We start from the raw sequence: 19,739 nt of genomic DNA, 5'->3' as shown, positions 1-19,739 counted from the left end.
TAAATCCCTCAATTCGACTAACTCACATCCTAAACCTCTCAACCTGATCCTACCCGATCTAATCTGCCAAAAAAAGGAAACAAATTATTTCCACTCATACAATATTTGGTCCTTCCTTATTTCATAATATCAAATATTCGTGTATTATTAGCTAATTGAATTATTAGCTCGATGACACTAAGGCTGCGTTTGTTTACAGAAACAGGGATACAGAGACATAAAATCGTATTTGATAGAAGAGACATGGACAAGAATAATGTGTCTAGAGACACTGAATTAGTGTATTTTGTGTCCATCTTGACAAGAATGACACAGAAACACTAATAAGGGAAGGTTTAAATCTCTACTTGTTCACTCATGCATATGTATACTTTTATGAATTACATATTAATAACTAGATTTTAACCTGCCAGTTGTGTGGAACTAAACTGAATTAATTTTTATATATAAGAAAGTATTTAATAAAGAAACCTTAAAAATTAATATTAAATCTAAATAAAATTGTAAAGACATTATATATATTCTAGTGTTTGAAAGGGTTTATTATCTAATATATATGTTTAATAAATTTAAATACTATAGTGTAAGAATAAAGCTATTAGATGTAATGAAATAGGAATATAATATTTCAATAATTAAAAATAATATCTATGTTTTTATGAATTATGACATAATGTATTTTTAACATTATTATTATAACATCTAAATAATATTAAAAATATAAATTGTTGAAAACAAAATGATGTATAAATAACAAAGACAATATATAATTGATAAGCACAATTATATCAAAAATAAAAATAATAGTTATTAAAGGTATAGAATAATTTACATAGAAATAAAAAGTTTAAATATTAAAAAGTAAGATTAAACACTACATATAAAGAATAAAAAATAATATGATGACAGAAAATGATAAAATAATAATTTTACTAAAATGTTTACGTAGCAATATTAGAAGTCATCTAATATGTCAATAATTCCTTGTGTCATTATTTGATTTTATTTTTTATAGATAGATAGATAGATAGATAGATAGATAGATAGATTAATTTTTGTAAAACAAAATTTACTCTCCAAATAGGATATGAAATATTAGAATTCAGATTATTGATATGAATTAATATTTTTTATATTATACTTTTTTTTAGAAATAGATAATTTTGTGTGTGAAATTATGAGATTAATGCTAGATTGATTATATAAATACTATTCCTTATGGTAGTATAAATGTGTTTAAAATAGATGCTTTTTTCTATATTGTTGCATGAATAATATGGTAATTTTATATGAAACCTAAAAGCAGAGACGGATCTAAAAATTTTAATATGGAGTGCCGTATTTTAGACGAATTTTTTAATTATTTTTTTATTATATTTTTTCATTCTATAAAATAATTTAGACATAATATATAGTTATTGAGTTAGTTAATATATATATATATATATATATATATATATATATATATATATATATATATATTTTCACAATTTTATTTTTAGCATGAAAGCTATAAAAAATAAACATAACGATATCAGTAGTACATTATGAAATTACAAAATATTAATCATTTATAGTGTGTTTAGTTAAAACATTATAACATATCTTATTAACTAAAATTAATTCTTTTAAAAATTTTAAAAATTTATAAACAAATTATAAACTATTGATTAGGTGAAAGATACAGTACTCTTATAGAACATCTTTATAAAATTTTTTCTTTTAATAATATACATTTAAAAGAAAAATGAATATTTTTTTATAATAAAAGAACATTTATAGTACACAATGTAATTACTAAAATATAACTACGTAAGTCATTATTAATATTTTATATAATAATATAAATGTTACATATGTTAATATTAAAAAAAAATTTTTTTATTAATAAATATAGAAATGATTATAGAAAAACTAATTTAAAAAGTATAAAGATTTGAGTGTATGATATTGAATTGGTTAAGTAAAAAATATTATTAAGTTAAATAATTGAGATATAAATCCATCACATAATGAAAAATAATATATATATATATATATATATATATATATATATATATATATATATATATATATATATATATATAACTACTAAATTATACAATATTTTTTATTTTTTTAAACACATATATCATATATAAGTATAATTTCTTAAAAATTTTGGAGAGATTCGTTTTTGCCTAAAAGCTTAGGAAAGTTTTCAAATATACCGGTACACTGGTGCTTTAATGATTTTTAATTGTTGATTTTAATTATATATTATATATATTTTTTATAATTAAAAACAACGGTTAAAAATTCCTAAAATACCGGTATATCAATACACTTGAAAGTTTTTCAAAAACTTATGTGTCATTCAATCACCATAACGCTACTTTGGATTCTCTTTTGAGTAAAGTGTTGTTTTTGTCCCCAACGTTTGGGGTAAATCCTAAAATTGTCCCTAACGTTTCATTCGTCCTATTTTTGTCTCCAACGTTCTAAAATTGATTCAACGTTACCCCACCATTAATTCCACTCATGGAACACTAACGGAGATCCCTACGTGGACGCGTGACGTTAGTAACCCCAAACGTGTGCATTGATTGGGGGTTCACTTCGCGCGTAATGTTTTCTTTTACCATACGAAACGCTTGCATAAGGGAAACGAAACACTTCACATTCCACCCACACCTCCTGAACCCTATCGATCATTTCTCCTCTATTCTTCGCGCTTGAGTACAAAGGAAGAAGACGGATTGAAGCGAGTTGGTGGTTTGGTGCTCCCTACACACGAGAGCTTTGCCCCGTCTTGGTGGTACTGAAAACTTTGAAACGGCACAGAGCGAAAAGGTATGTGCAATGTATGTTTGATTTTCGTTTGACTGTAATAGCTGATGCAAGTAAAGATGTTAATGCATAGGGTTTCTGCGATTGCAATGTTATTGCTTTTAGGGTTTGGGGTTTTTGATGTAAGTAGAATCTTTTGAACCTGTGTTTCTGCATATTGATTACCGTTGGTTTATGGTTTGTGTAATAGGAATAGTAGCGGAAGAGATGAGTCATTTTAGTGTGAAAATTTATCACCAGGGGATGTTTCGGTTTGAAGGAGGTATTGTTAGGTATTTGGGTGGGGAGACGTCCATTGTAGACTACTGTGATGAGGATGAATGGAGTTTGATTGAGGTGTATGAAATAGTGAGTAGACAGGGGTATTTGAAGAAGGATATTGCTGCGATGTGGTATAAAGCTGTGAATGCTGGGTTAGAGGAAGGATTGACCATGCTTAAAACTGATAAAGATGCAATGGATATGGCAAGAATTGGGGGTAAAGGATGACATGGTTGAGGTTTATGTTGTGCACAAGACAAGTGAGGTGGGAGAAGTTGTGCAACCTGGGAAAATTACTGCTCCTGCTGAAGAAGGTGATCAAGCTGGGCCTAGTCTAATTGTTGTGTATGATGGCCCTGGTGTTGGGTCAAAGGCAGCTACTGATGGGCCAACTGATGGGCCTACTGATGGGCCTACTGATTGACCTACTGAAGTGGAAGAGGTTGGGTCTATGAGTGAGGGATCATGTGAGGTTGTTAAGAGTGATGATGCTATTGAAGAAGAGGAGGAGGGGAGTGAGACATCTGAAGATGATGACTATGAACCCAGGGGGAGTGAAAGCTCATGGACTTCTGATTCGATTGCTGAGAATGCATCAACTCACAGCTTTGGTAGTCTTGATTTTGATGACAGTGATGATGAGAGGGAGGGAGTTGAAGGCTTAGTAGATGTGAACATCACAGAAGAGGGAGAAAAACAGTCTACACCCAATCAGTCTCATGGTCAATCATCACAACCAGCTGCACGAAATCTTGCTAAGGAAAAAATTGTAGGGGAATTTGGTGATGAGGATACAGGTTATAACAGTGAGGAGTTCCTAGATACTCCATTTAGTGATGATGAGGATGACACGGGAAAGAGGTATCCCATACACAGGCCGTTGAAGAACATGAGTGAATACACTTGGGAGGTGGAAACTTTGTATGTGTCAAGGGAGGAGTTCAAAGACTGTGCCACTGCATATACTGTCAGTAGTGGCAGTGGTTTGAGATTCACAAAGGTGGATCTGAAGAGGGTTAAAGTGGAATGTGTGGAGGGATGTGAGTGGTACGCATATTTTGGAAAGATGAAGCATGAGCGAAGTTGGCAGTTGAAGAGTTGCAACAACAAGCACAATTGCTCTAGGGAATTGAAGATTGGAATCATGCATGCAAAGTGGCTGAGTAAGGTTTTCTTGAACAAAATTGCTGAGAACCCGAAAATTAAGTTAACCACATTAATGAGGAAAGCATACACAAAGTGGAATGTGGAGTTGACCAAATCTAAGGCCTCCAGGATCAGACAGTTTGCTCTGGATGAGTTGCAGGGGACATATGTGGAACAGTACAGAAGATTGTATGACTACTGTCATGAGATACTGAGGACCATCCCTGGGTCATCAGTGCATCTGAAAGTTCAGAGGCCTCCTGAGTTTGCTTCTGAAAGACCAATGTCAGGGGTAGATTTAAGACCCAGGTTTGAGAGGATCTATGTGATGTTGGATGCTTGTAGGAGGAGTTTTATGGCTTGTAGGCCAATGATTGGGTTGGACGGGTGTTTTCTGAAAACACCTTGTGGAGGTTGGCTCCTGACTGCAATGGGTTGGGACCCAAACGATCAAATCCTGCCAATAGCATATGCAGTTGTGGAAGCTGAAACCAAGGACTCATGGACATGGTTTCTCCAGCACCTATGTGATGACCTGGGAGTTGACAAAATCAGGACCTACACCTTCATGGCTGACCAATAGAAAGTATATGTGTTTTATTTTGTTTGATACTTAATTACAAGTGTTCTAGTTTCCATGTAACAATCTATGCTCATTCTTTTTATATATTCAAAACAGGGATTGGTGCCAACTTTTGAGGAGCTTCTGCCTGAGATTGACCATAGATTTTGTGTCAGACATCTGTATGCAAATTTCAAGAAGAGATATCCAGGAATCCAGTTGAAGCTAATGATGTGGAATGCTGCCAAGGCAACTTATCTTCAAGAATGGGAAAGGAGGATGAGTGAGATACAGAAGGTGGATCAGGGAGCATACAACTATCTTATGGAGATTCCAAAGAAGCGCAAAGTCACTCCAAACCCAACTGTAACAATATGTCATGATGTGTTTATTCTTTTTCTTATTTGTGTCTTTGGTTGTTTAGGTCATTGAATTATCTCCCTATCTATTTTGTGTCCATGTTAACAATGTTGCTACTTCTACTTCAAAGGGGAGAAAAAGGCAAGGAGTCAGAAAAAGTTCCAGACTATCTGCCAAGACAGATTTTGGTAAGGCTGCTGATAGTGGAAGTAGGAAGCAAAAGGGCAGCAAGAACAAACCACCCTCACACCCAAAGAGGAAGCCAGCTGTGAGCTCCTAACAATCACATGTTGCTTCGGAAAGGACCAAAGTGAATCATTCACAGTCTACTTCTGCACCAGCCCAACAACTCCAAGGGTTCTGCCAAGCCCAGTGAAGAGGGTGACCTAGTCTCAGCTCAGGTTCATGGCCAAGACACCACCAAGAGCATGGAAGAATGTGAAATGACTTTGTTTCACTTGTTACAACTTTTGTATTTTGCCTTTTGTATCAACCTAAGAACTATGGTTGTTGGTTTCACTAATTTCAATTTGGTTTTGCTGTTGCTACTACAAAAAACTATTTAGCATCTATGTTGACTTATATTTCCAGTTCTAAGACATCTACTTAGGAATGTATATATCTTAAGTTGCTGACTAATGCCTATCTATGCCATATGGTTGAGGTTAATGCTTTATGTTGGCTCTGTTTCACTGTTTCATTTAATCATTTTTGCTGATAGTTACCTCCCTGTTTGTACCATGAGAATGTAAACTAAACACATAAAAGTGGATAACAACAAATTTTCATTCAAATTCGTTCAATCAACAGGTTACATTACACACCAAAATATAGACAACACATTGTCAACACATTACACTAGCCACTATGTTCTGCAGCCTTAATGCAAAAAGAACCTCCCATTTCTTGTTGATGAAAATTTTTCACACAGTAAAATTATAGCACATGTCCATCCAACCAGACCAACTGCTACTACCATTCTCAACATCCTCTCAACTGTTGTCACTTTACTCTTCAAGCCTGTGATTCTTCTTTTCAATCGAGCAACTTGTGGCTCTTGCTCCGACTCTGTCCATACAAAGTACCCACACTCTTCTCCAATCTAGGCAAAAACCAAAAGAAAATCCCAATCAGAAAACCAAATAACAGCCATACCCAGATGCAAAGTTTTCTACTTACCCCATAGTTAAACCAGGGGAAAAGTTTACCAGAGTGGATAAAGGCATCCACGTAGGTATCTCTGTTAGTGTTCCGTGAGTGGAATTAATGGTGGGGTAACATTGAATCAATTTTGGAACGTTGGGGACAAAAATAGGACGAATGAAACGTTAGGGACAATTTTAGGACTTACCCCAAATGTTGGGGACAAAAATAACACTTTACTCATTCTCTTTTTATATGTAATAGATAATAGATAGATAGATAATAAATATATTATAATGGATAGATAGCTAGATAGATGTGAATTAAGCGAGTAAGATTGGCTCGACACCCAAATCTGACTTTATTCTCCACAGATTAGATTGCCAACTTATCCTAACTGGTTTAGAGCAAGTTAGATACCTACAAGTACGGGTGGTGCTATCAGTCCTATGACTATGAAAACAATAATCAGGAAATATATAAACCATCCAATCAACAATTAACAAGTAGCACAATTTGAAGAACTGATTTTTTACCATACAACATATTTCCTTACAAGTTTTTAATTAATCCTACTTACAATGTGTACCGTAAGATATTACACTTGACAATATAAAAAAAGGACTAATTTTCACTTAATAAGTAAAAGTGTTCAAATTAAAAAAAGAAATTTTTAGAAACCCTTTTTTTCCGGTGGAAAGTTGAACTAAAGCGACGTGGCATATGAGTGTCTATCTTTGCCGTAATAGAAATTATTGCGGGCCCGGATTCTGGACTCGGGGGCCCAATAGCGAGGCAAACTTTGGGCCCAATCCATCAGGGCTCGGCCTCAGAAATCGAATCAATTTGGAAAATTCGCTCGTGCCATATCTAGCGTTAAATGTCCCAGATACGCATTGTATCTTTCTGATTTGAGGAGGATTTGAGCATTGCAACCCATACATAGGGAAGCCTCTTACTATCTTTCCAGTTTTTTTACTGGTTTTTTACAGAGAAGTTTTTATCGGTTTGATTTTCAAAACCTTGACTGGGAGAGCCCTTTTCCAATTCCTAGGGGTCTCGGAACAAAACCCTTCTTCAACCTAATGAAAAAAGGGATCACCTTCCAATGGACAGAGGAATGCGAAGCTGCTTTTCTACACTTTAAAAAGCTTTTATCAGAACCACAATGTTACCAAAATCACAGGTGGGGAGCCATTGTTCCTATATCTTGCAATCTCTGACGAGGCCATGGGGGAGGCCCTCATCCGAAAGGAGGATAAGCAACAACTTCTGATATACTTCATTAGCAAAGTATATTAAAACGTGAAAACACGGTATTCACAGCTGAAGAAATTAGCCTTCGCCTTGCTCATCTCTTCGAGATGGCTAAGGCAATACTTCCAGAGCCACCAAATCATGGTCCGCACTGTCCATCCCATTGGCAGGTGTTACAAAAGCCCGACCTGGAGGGAAGAATGATGATCTGGTCCGTGGAGCTATCGTAGTTCAACATCGCATACCAACTGAGGCATACCATCAAAACCCAAGCCATGGCGGACTTCTTGGCCGAGATAGCCAACTCTGTCTCCAACCTTCCAACTCAATAGTGGGAACTCAACGTAGATGGAACTTCCAACCAAACCTTTGGTGGTGCAAGAATCATCCTGAAAAACTCAGAAGGGCCCTTATATGAGCAGTCCATCAAGTACGAGTTCCCGGTGTCAAACAACTAGGCTGAATACGAAGCCATCATAGCAGGACTTATCCTAGCTAAAGAACTAGGGGTCAAAAGTCTGATGGTCAAGAGTGATTCCTAAGTCATCACGTCAAAGATTAATGGCACGTACCAGGTCTGAGACCCTTTGCTCCAGAAGTACTTGGAGAAGGCCAAGAAATTGGGCACAAATTTTCACAGTATTACAATTCAACACATGCTTCGAGAAAAGAACATCAGGGTAGACTTATTGTCAAAGCTAGCCAGTATTAGGTCCTTGGGAGGAAACCACTCCCTCATCCATGAGGCCATCAGGGAGCCCTCGGTGGCCCTGCTCATAGACATGCAAGGAACTTCCGACTGGACGACCCCCATCAGATGATTCTTGGAGGACAGCGAGCTCCCAGAGAACATAACTGATCAAAAGTGACTGAAGAGGGAGGCCGCCAAGTACACCCTAATCCAGGGAACCTTATATCGAAGAGGAATCTCCCAGCCACTTCTGAAGTGCCTCCGACCCGATCAAGCGAACTACGTATTTAGGAAAGTGCAAGAAGGTTGTTGTGGCTATCACATGGGTGGCAAGGCTCTGGCCCAAAAAATAATGAGAGCCAGTTGCTACTGGCCGACCATAATCCATGACTCAATGCAACTTGTCAAGTCATGTGTCAACTGTCAGGAGAATAGAAACTTTCATAAGGTCCCCGTTGAGGAGCTAACTCCCATTACAAACTCCCGACCATTCGCAATATAGGGAATCAACCTTTTGGGCCCTTTCCCTATGGCCCCAGGGCAACTTAAATACCTAATAGTAGCGATTGACTACTACACCAAATGGGTGGAAGCCGAGACCCTTGCCACAATCACAGAAACCCAATGCAGGAAGTTCCTTTGGAGGCATGTAATCAATTAATTTGGAATCTCGGATATCGTGATCACTAACAACAGCACCCAATTCGCCGATAAAAAGTTCTAAAGTTTCCTCGAAGGACTGGGGATCTGACAACGTTTCTCTTTGGTAGAACACCCACAAGCCAACGGCCAAGTTAAAGCTACTAACAAGGTAATTCTGAAAGGCATCAACAAGAGGTTGAAGAAGAAGAAGGGTGACTGGACAGATGAACTCGGATCGGTCCTCTGGTCATACCGCACCAGCTCACAATCAACTACCATAGAAACGCCCTTTCGCTTAACTTATGGCACGTAGGCCATAATTCCAGTAGAAACCAGGGAGCCCAGTCCCAAATTCCTTCTCAGAGTCACCAACTATGAAGTAGAAAAAGACCTACTAGACAAAGTTCGGGAATTCGCCCACCTGAGAAAATTGGCCCTCAGGTATAACCAAAGTGTCAAAATGCAGGTATTCGAGAAAGGAGATTTGGTGTTGCAGTGGAATGACATAGGAACTTGAAAGCCAGGAGAAGGGAAGCTCGTGACAAACTGGGAGGGCCCCTACCGAGTCCGCGAAGTATATGGCAAGGGAGCCTATCAACTAGAGCGACTCGATGGTTCCGTCATCCCGCGATCATGGAATGTCGTTAATGGTGCGCGAATTTGTAACTCGCACAACTGAACCGGCAAGTGCACCGGGTCGTCCAAGTAATACCTCAAGTAAATGAGGGTCGAATCCCACGAGGATTGCTTGATTGAGCAAGCTGTGGTCTCTTGCAGATCTTAGTTAGGCGAATAGAAAGATAGTTGTTGGTTGTTGTAGGCGCATAAACAAGCAATAACAATAAAACGTAAAAAACAGTAGTGAGAAATCAGTTAAGACTTCAGAGATGCTTATTCTTCTGGATTAACACGTCATACTAACTACTCAAATGATGAATGATTCTTTCAATTGCAAGGCTGTAAGTGATTAAGCCATTGGTCGTGGTCATTAATCTCCTTAGATCCAAACCAAACACATGAACAGGCTAGATCAATCTGGGAGAGGGTTGATGAATCCATATTTGATGGTAATTTTTGGTTAGAATTGAGTGGATTTCATCATGCAAACCTACATTTATTCCCTTTAATAGCATGCTTTTGAGTTTTCCTCCTAAATTGTGCTTGATTATGAAAACATTCTCTTTTGTGCTTAATTTAATCAATTTTATTCCATTGGCATTCCATTTGATACTTTTATGTTTTTGGTGAGCGATTTCAGATGTAATAAGTAGAAATGACTTGGTAAGAATGGAAGAGAAGCGTGCAAGTAGGAGGAAACATGAAAAAAAAGGAGAAAAGCTTTGCGAAGCGCACAGCCTCTTGTGCGTATGCACAACCTGAGACTTGGCCAAGCGCACACACCTGTGCATACCAGACACCTGTGCGTACGCACAGGTACCAGCGCATGACTTCATTAAAAAGCCACGTGGCTCACGTTTGAAAGGCTTTGGAGGCCTAAATCTGATGGCCTAGTGCTCATATGGAGGGGGCAACACTTGAGGAAACATAGCATATCATTAGGAGTAGTATTAGGTAGTTTTAGGAGGCTTTAGGTTAGTTTTCTCTAGGTTTTCTCTCAACTTTCTTAGGGTTTATATTCCAAGTACTATTTCCATTTTGATCTTGGATTTTTGCTTGCCTCTATTGTAAGTATTTCTTAATTGCTCTCTTTTATTGCTACAATTTTGATACTCTTTCTTGTAGTTGAAGACATATTATTAATATATATACTTTTTGCAATTTTAATTCCTAGTTGATGAATTTGATGATTGATGATTATTATATGCTTGGTTGAGTTGCTATTGTTGCTTTTGATTATTTGTTGCTCATAGTTTCAAGCATTTTTCCAATTTTGCAATGTTTTATGATTATACCCACCAAGTGTTTGTGAAAATGTCAATTTTGATTATGAGGTAAATTTTCACCTCTTGTCTTGGGTAAAATGAGCATATGGGGTACTAGAGTTGTAATGTCCAATATTTAGTGATAATTCTTGGATTGTTAATTGTTCTTGTTTCCACTAACGCTAGCTTTTTGCTAAGGCAATTATTAAGTGAGCTAGGATTTGCGGATTAAGAACAATTATGCTCACTTGACCTATCCTTCGATGTTAAGGGTTAACTAAGTGAGATTAATCCATCATAATTGTCATAGTTGTGGTTACAACAAGGAAAGAATCCCCTAGCTCATCCCAAGCCAAGATCCCAATTATGTTTTGAATCATACATACACATCAATCACTTTCAACCCTTTACTTGTTCATACTACATAGATAGTTCCTTAATTAGTTTATTGGTTTATTAGTTGCAATTTTGACTATTCTTTTATCCCTTTAATTGTTCATTTCTTTATTGAAAATCCCTTGATTATCACAACCAAAATTGTGCACTTGTGGTCACTAGCTCCTTGGGAAGACGACCCAGGATTCTACTCTCGGATAAATTGGTTTTGAATTGTGACATCTCTAATCTAAACTTTGGTTGTGAGTTGCCTTGTTGGTTAGAACTATACATGCAACGTTGAAATCCCATCTTTCCTCCCTTATGAGAAAAAGAATTTCCTAACCGACAATCCGACGAGCACCAAGTTTTTGGCACCGTTGCCGGGGAGCTAGTGCAATAAGTGCTATAATTTTGGTTGTTGTGAATATGTTAATGTTGTAAATAGCACTTTTTGGTCACTTGTTTGCTTTTGTTAGTAGGTATTGTTTATATTTTCTTTTTGACTTTTTCACACTATTACCACAATTCACCCCATGGAACCTAAATACTTATCTTCATAGTCATCAATTCTATACACCATCACCTCCCTATATACAAAACCATAATCCTTACCCTCATGAGTTTGATTGTCAACCTTCATCACCTCAAATTTCATCCTCATACATGGATCAATCCACATAAGAACCACTCAAAGTGCTTATTCAAGAACAACAAGCATTCTGGAGGAAGCAAGAGCAAGTCATGTCTACCTTAGTGGAAACCTTGGATCGGTTAGCTTCATTGCGCTCATACCACAACCAAGAACTTTTCATGGATGAATGTGTAGAATCAAGCGAAAAGTGTGGAATAAAGAAAAAATTGCAAAATCAAGTAGAAGATGAGAAATTACAACATGAAGCACAAAAAGAGGTAAATGAAGAATTGATAGAAATTGATCAAGTGGATTCCATCATTCACAATTTTTTGTCCAACTTGGTCAATCCCTTTAATGACCTTTATGACCCCCTTGATTGAATTTGAAGGAGATGTTGATGTGGACTTTGCACAACCTCCCATTTTTTACTTGAGTGATGATGAGAAAGATTTTAAGGAGGTTAAAGAAGAGTTCAACTACCAAGAAGTGAAGGTACTCATACAAGAGCAATTGGAGTGGGTGAAAATTTTACCAATAAACTTTCTAGGCCCACATCAATATGCTATATTGGAGACGAATTATCAACTTCAAACCCTTCTTGGAGTGTTAGATGGTGGAGAGAAGAATGTTAATTGGCAAGGAAATAGAAAGTTCATCAAAGAAGCCAATTCAACATTTGGTGTTCAACTATGGTCCAAGTGTTCTAATAGTATTTTAAGACGATGTTCATCTAAGTGCAAAAATAAAGATCAACGAGAAGATGAACAAGAGACTAGAGTATGGGATCCAAACATTGGTTTCAACACTCAACACTTATGGATCCTCAAGTCTAGTTTGAGATTGCCACCAAAATTTGCCCTTAATTTGACCTCACTTTGGCAATTCAATGAGGAGTGGAAGCACAAGCCGCCATGACACAAGCTTCACTCAAGACGTCTAACTTAAGGACGTTAAATCAAAGTGCTAGGTGGGAGACACCCCACCATGGTAACATTGTTCTAACCTTTCTCTTTTTTTTTTTATATTTTGACTTAATTGCTTTTTGTTATGTTGGTTCACTTAGGATTAGTTTAATCTTTGAGCATAGATAGGTTAATTTGCATATGGATCATGATTGTATGAATTTTTGGATGTTTGAGGTTGAATTTTGACTGAGCTAAGGTTAAATACCTTAGATTTTGAAAGAAAAATTTTTGGAAAAATAGGGCATCGTGCGTGCGCACACCCTTGTGTGTACGCACACAATCACAAAATTCTGCATCTTGTGCGAATGCACCACCCTGTGCGTACGCACACTAGCCTGCACAACCCCTGTTGGGAGCGCTCGCATGTCTCTATGTATGTGCATCCCCTTATGTTTTGCGCTTTGTGCGTGTGCACCCTCCCGTGCGTACGCACACAAACTCTTTCTCGCACACTGTATGCGTGCATACCAACTCGTGCGTGCACCAACCTGATTGCACTCCCTCTATTGGGAGCGCTAGCACGCCCCTGTGCGTATAAACCCCTACCAAATTTTGCTCATGTGCATGCGCACACCTGCATGCACACGCACACATGATCCTTCCTCAAGATATAAAAAAAAGAGAGAGAAATTTGTCCTCTATGGGTGCACACAGCCTTGTGCGTCCGCACAACAGCTCGCACCCCCTCTGTTGGAAGCGCTCGCATGTCTCTGTGCGTCTGCATCCCCTGTGTTTTTGCTTCTTGTGCGTACGCATGCGCATCCCCTGTGTTTTTGCTTCTTGTGCGTACGTATGGACTTGTGTGCGTACGCACAAGTGTCGATCTGGGCATTAATCAGGGAGAAAACCCCGTCGAGCCAGTAGCCTTCTTCCTTTCTTTTCCTTCCTTGCTGTTGTGCCTTGCTCCGCCCAGTCCCCTTCCGATGACCATGCCGCTGTCAGCCACTGCCACCACTCACCCTCTCTCTCTTTCTTTCTTTGTTCTCTCTTTCTTTCTTCTTGTTCTTCTCTTTTCTTCCCCTTTCACCGGTGAGCTTCTCCGTCCTCTGTGGAGCTCCGGTGTGTCTCCAGCGAAGCTGACCACCGTGACCTCGTAGTGGCTATCACAAGTGCCACTGTTCCATCTTCTCCTCTTACATTCTTCATCCTCTTATTTTCAGGTTTTATTTCTTTTTCATGTTAATTTCTTAGCTTGTTTTAAATTCAGTTGAATGAATTAGGTTGAGTTTATTGCTTTGTTTAATTATTATTATATTGCAAGTGTTTGATCTCTGAATTATTGGGTTGTTATTGATTAAATTTGAGCTTGAATGTGATATTTTTGCACAATGCACATTAAGTATTCGATAAAATGCCTAAGTGAAATCTTTTTTTGATTCATATGAAATGGCCGTCATATGATTTCAACTTCTTCTTGTTTGGCATATTCTATGATTTGTGCAACATCAAATATGATTCTTGATGATGTTAAACTTGAAATTATCAATGCATTTCATTGTTTCTTAAACTTGAAGTTTGGTGCACAAAATTTTGATCATCAACAATGGCGCCAAAGACTTGGAGCTCTCAAACGTGAATCACACTTTGTCACAATTCCGCACAACTAACCAGCAAGTGCACTGGGTCGTCCAAGTAATACCTTACGTGAGTAAGGGTCGATCCCACGGAGACTGTCGGTTTGAAGCAAGCTATGGTCATCTTGTAAATTTCAGTCAGGCGGATTCAAATGGTTATGGAGGATTGATAATTAAAAGATGAATAAAACATAAAATAAAGATAGAGATACTTATGTAATTCATTGGTAGGAATTTCAGATAAGCGTATAAAGATTGTTTGTTCCTCTTGAACCTCTGCTTTCCTATTGCCTTCATCCAATCATTCATACTCTCTTCCATGGCAAGCTTTATGTTGGGCATCACCGTTGTCAATGGCTACTTCCCGTCCTCTCAGTGAAAATGTTCCAAATGCGCTGTCACCGCACGGCGAATCATCTGTCGGTTCTCGATCATGTTGGAATAGGATCCATTGATCCTTTTGCGTCTGTCACACGCCCAACAATCGCGAGTTTGAAGCTCGTCACAGTTATCCCTTCCCAGATCCTACTCGAAATACCACAGACAAGGTTTAGACTTTCCGGATCTCAAGAATGACCGCCAATAATTCTAGCCTATACCACGAAGGTTCCAATCTTAGATTAAAAACCCAAGAGATATGCATTCAAGCCATTGCTAGTAGAACAGAGGTGGTTGTCAGGCACATGTTCATAGGTGAGAATGATGATGAGAGTCACGGATCATCACATTCATCAAGTTGAAGAACGAATGAATATCTTAGAGAAGAAGTAGGCGTGAATTGAATAGAAGAACAATAGTAATTATATTAATTCATGAAGAACAGCAAAGCTCCATGATGAGCAGATAATTTATACGCTTTTTGGCATTATTTTTACATAGTTTTTAGTATGATTTAGTTAGTTTTTAGTATATTTTTATTAGTTTTTAATAAAAAATCACATTTCTGGACTTTACTATGAGTTTGTGTGTTTTTCTGTGATTTCAGGTATTTTCTAGCTGAAATTGAGGGACTTGAGCAAAAATCAGATTCAGAGGTTGAAGAAGGACGGCAGATGCTGCTGGATTCTGACCTCCTTGCACTCAAAGTGGATTTTCTGGAGCTACAAAACTCCAAATGGTGCGCTCTCAATTGAGTTGGAAAGTAGACATCCAGGGCTTTCCAGCAATATATAATAGTCCATACTTTTTCCGAGTTTAGACGATGCAAACTGGCGTTCAACGCCAGTTCTATGTTGCATTCTGGAGTTAAACGCCAGAAACAGGTTACAAACTGGCGTTCAACTCCAAAAGAAGCCTCTACACGTGTAAAGCTCAATGCTCAGCCCAAGTACACACCAAGTGGGCCCCAGAAGTGGATTTTTGCATCATTTACTCATTTCTGTAAACCCTAGTAACTAGTCTGATATAAATAGGACATTTTACTATTGTATTAGACATCTTTGATCAGTTTTATGCTATCTTAGACCTTTATGGGGGCTGGCCACTCGGCCATGCCTGGACCTTGCTCTTATGTATTTTCAACGGTAGAGTTTCTACACACCATAGATTAAGGTGTGGAGCTCTGCTGTTCCTCATGAATTAATACAAAGTACTATCGTTTTTCTATTCAATTCAAGCTTATTCCGATTCTAAGATATTCATTCGCACTTCAATATGAATGTGATGATCGTGACAGTCATCATCATTCCCAACCTATGAACACGTGCCTGACAACCACTTCCGTTCTACCTTAGATTGAATGAATATCTCTGGGATTCCTTAATCAGAGTCTTCGTGGTATAAGTTAGAATCCATAGACGGCCATTCTTGAGATCCAGAAAGTCTAAACCTTGTCTGTGGTATTCCGAGTAGGATCTGGGAAGGGATGGCTGTGACGAGCTTCAAACTCGTGAGTGCTGGGGGTAGTGACAGACGCAAAAGGATCAATGGATCCTATTCTAATATGATCGAGAACCGACAGATGATTAGCCATTCAGTGACAGCGCATTGGACCATTTTCACTGAGAGGACAGGATGTAGCCATTGACAACAGTGACGCCTAACATACAGCTTGCCATAGAAAGGAGTATGAATGATTGGATGAAGACAATAGGAAACCAGAGGTTCAGGAGGAACAAGCATCTTCATACGTTTATCTGAAATTCTCACCAATGAATTACATAAGTATCTCTATCTTTAATTTACATTTTATTTATCTTTTAATTATTAAATTTCCATAATCAATTGAATCTGCCTGACTGAGATTTGCAAGATGACCATAGCTTGCTTCAAGCCGACAATCTCCGTGGGATCGACCCTTACTCACGTAAGGTTTATTACTTGGATGACCCAGTGCACTTGCTGGTTAATTGTGCGAAGTTGTGACAAAGAACTAAGATTATGAACGTGCGTATTAAGTTTTTAGCATCGTTACCAAGGAATGAACCGTCACGATTTCTGCGCACCAAGTTTTTGGCGCCGTTGCCGGGGATTGTTCGAGTTTGGACAACTGACGGGTTCATCTTGTTGCTCAGATTAGGTAATTTTATTTTAATTTTAACCTTTTTTTTACTTTTTTATTTTCAAAAATTTTAAACAAAAAAAATTTTCAAAAAAATAAATTATTTTTCTTCAAAATTTTTAAGAATGAATTCTAGTGTTTCATGATGATTTGTTGAATCCTGGCTGGCTGTAAACCATGTCTAATCTTTTGGACCGGGGTTTCAACTTATCATCACAAGAGCTTGTTGATCTTCACCCATTTGGCAGTTACACACATAGTTGTTGTATACATGGGAGGTATCAATATCTGCTGAAGCTTGGCTGGCCATTGGCCATGTCTAGTGTTTTGGACTGGAGCTTTCACTGAAAGCTTGGCTGGCTAGTAAGCCATGTCTAATTCCTGGACTGGAGCTTTAGACTAACATTGCAAGATTCCTGAAATTCTCATTAAAAATTTTGAAGTCCTTATTTTTCTTTTTCCAAATAATTTTCGAAAAATCCAAAAAAAATTTAATAAAATCATAAAACCAAAAATAATTTGATGTTTCTTGTTTGAGTCTTGTGTCAGTTTTTAAGTTTGGTGTCAATTGCATGTTAATCTCTTTCTTGCATTTTTCGAAAATTCATGCATTGCATTCTTCATGATCTTCAAGTTGTTCTTGGTAAGTCTTCTTGTTTGATCTTCATATTTTCTTGTTGTGTGTCTTTTCTTGTTTTTCATATGCATTTTCAATTTGTTAGTGTCTAATTATTGAAAATTTCTATGTTTGGTGTCTTGCACATTTTTCTTTTCTTAAAAATTTTCAAAAATAAGTTCTTGGTGTTCATCTTGACATTCAAAGTGTTCTTGGTGTTCATCTTAACATTCATAGTGTTCTTGCATGCATTATTTGTTTTGATCCAAAATTTTCATGCATTGAGTCTTTTTAATGTTTTTCTCTTTCTACATTAAAAATTCAAAAATAAAAAAATATATTCTCCTTATTTCACTCATAATTTTCGAAAATTTGATTTGATTTAGTCAAAAGTTTTAAAATCTAGATTGTTTCTTATGAGTCAAATCAAATTTTCAATTTAAAAATTCTATTTTTTTCAAATCTTTTTCAAAAATCAAATCTTTTTCATTTTTTCTTTCATATTTTTGAAAATTTCAAATTAATTTTCAAAAATCTTTTTCTTATCATGTTCATAATTTTAAAATCTTTACTAACAATTAATGTGATTGATTCAAAAATTTTTAAGTTTGTTACTTGCCTATTAAGAAAGGTTCAATCTTTAAATTTTAAATCATATCTTTTTAGTTTCTTGTTAGTCAAGTAATCAACTTTGATTTCAAAAATCAAATCTTTTTAAATTTCTTTTTGAAATTATTTTCAAAATAAGTTTCAATCACATCTTTTTCAAAATCAATTTCAAAATCTTTTCTAACTTCTTATCTTTTCAAAAATTAATTTTCAAATCTTTTTCAATTAACTACTTGACTTTTTGTTTGATTTTAAAAGTTTACTATTTCAATCATATCTTTTTTAAAACTACCTAACTAATTCTATTTCTAATTTTCGAAAATCTCTTCCCTCTTTTTTCAAAATTCTTTTTTAATTAACTAATTGTTTTAAATTTTAATTTAATTTAATTTAATTTTTCTTTTTTAATTTTCGAATTTTAATTTTAAATTCAAATTAAAAACAAAAATATTCTTCTTTTCTTTTCAATTATTTTCGAAAATTTTTCTCTCTCTCATCTCCTTCTAATTATTTATTTATCTACTAACACTTCTCTTCTTCTTAAAAATTCGGACCCTCTCCCTCTTTCTGTGTTCGAATTCTCTCTCTTCTACTCACATAAAGGAATCTCTATACTGTGACATAGAGGATTCCATATTTTCTTTTCTGTTTTCTTCTTTTTCATATGAGCAGGAACAAGGATAAGAATATTCTTGTTGAAGCTGATCCTGAACCTGAAAGGACTCTGAAGAGGAAGCTAAGGGAAGCTAAAGCACAACTCTCTGGAGAAAATCTGACATAAATTTTTGAAAAAGAAGGAGGCATGGCTGAAAATAATAACAATGCAAGGAAGCTGCTTGGTGACTTTACTGCACCTAATTCCAATTTACATGGAAGAAGCATCTCAATCCCTGCCATTGGAGCAAATAATTTTGAGCTGAAACCTCAATTAGTTTCTCTGATGCAACAGAATTGCAAGTTTTATGGACTTCTGTCCGAAGATCCCTTTCAGTTCTTAACTGAATTCTTGCAGATCTGTGATACTGTTAAGACCAATGGGGTTGATCCCGATGTCTACAAGCTTATGCTTTTCCCATTTGCTGTAAGAGACAGAGCTAGAATATGGTTGGACTCTCAACCTAAAGACAGCCTGAACTCTTGGGATAAGCTGGTCACGGCTTTCTTAGCCAAGTTCTTTCCTCCTCAAAAGCTTAGCAAGCTTAGAGTGGATGTTCAAACCTTCAGACAGAAAGAAGGTGAGTCCCTCTATGAAGCTTGGGAGAGATACAAGGAACTGACCAAAAAGTGTCCTTCTGACATGCTTTCAGAATGGACCATCCTGGATATATTCTATGATGGTCTGTCTGAATTATCAAAGATGTCATGCACCGTTCTGCAGGTGGATCCATTCACCTAAAGAAAATGCCTGCAGAAGCTCAAGAACTCATTGACATGGTTGCAAATAACCAGTTCGTGTACACTTCTGAAAGGAATCCTGTGAGTAATGGGACACCTCAGAGGAAGGGAGTTCTTGAAATTGATACTCTGAATGCCATATTGGCTCAGAACAAAATATTGACTCAGCAAGTCAATATGATCTCCCAAAGTCTGAATGGATTGAAGGAATCATCCAACAATACTAAAGAGGCATCTTCTGAAGAAGAAGCTTATGATCCTGAGAACCCTGCAATAGCAGAGGTGAATTACATG

General features: G+C 36.8%; 1 protein-coding gene and 1 non-coding gene across 4 annotated transcripts; one reads left to right on the top strand and one right to left on the bottom strand.

Moving 5' to 3' along the window:
• The first annotated feature begins 2,204 nt into the window (after nucleotides 1–2,204).
• LOC140181808 (uncharacterized) lies at nucleotides 2,205–5,834 on the top strand. 3 transcript variants are annotated; one of them, XR_011877275.1, is made up of 3 exons: nucleotides 2,205–2,832; nucleotides 3,020–5,164; nucleotides 5,289–5,834. XR_011877275.1 is itself a non-coding variant. In XM_072227180.1 (3 exons), the coding sequence occupies exon 2, from the start codon at nucleotides 3,542–3,544 to the stop codon at nucleotides 4,817–4,819; it is 1,278 nt and encodes a 425-aa protein (XP_072083281.1). In that variant the 5' UTR covers nucleotides 2,205–2,832; nucleotides 3,020–3,541; the 3' UTR covers nucleotides 4,820–4,822; nucleotides 4,916–5,834. The 3 variants fall into 3 exon arrangements, 2 of the variants coding, with proteins under 2 accessions (XP_072083281.1, XP_072083280.1); XM_072227180.1 differs by having other exon boundaries at nucleotides 3,020–4,822; nucleotides 4,916–5,834; XM_072227179.1 differs by having other exon boundaries at nucleotides 3,020–5,834.
• A 13,411-nt stretch (nucleotides 5,835–19,245) lies between these two features.
• On the bottom strand, nucleotides 19,246–19,353 carry LOC112782146 (small nucleolar RNA R71). The gene has a single exon (XR_003192883.1). It is a non-coding gene; the product is annotated as a small nucleolar RNA R71 (small nucleolar RNA).
• Nucleotides 19,354–19,739: the final 386 nt, after the last annotated feature.

The sequence above is a fragment of the Arachis hypogaea genome, chromosome 19, assembly GCF_003086295.3.
Source record: "Arachis hypogaea cultivar Tifrunner chromosome 19, arahy.Tifrunner.gnm2.J5K5, whole genome shotgun sequence".
Taxonomy (NCBI): Eukaryota; Viridiplantae; Streptophyta; class Magnoliopsida; order Fabales; family Fabaceae; genus Arachis; species Arachis hypogaea.
The sequence above is the reverse complement of the archived record's forward strand: the minus strand, read 5'-3'. Positions and strand labels throughout refer to the sequence as shown.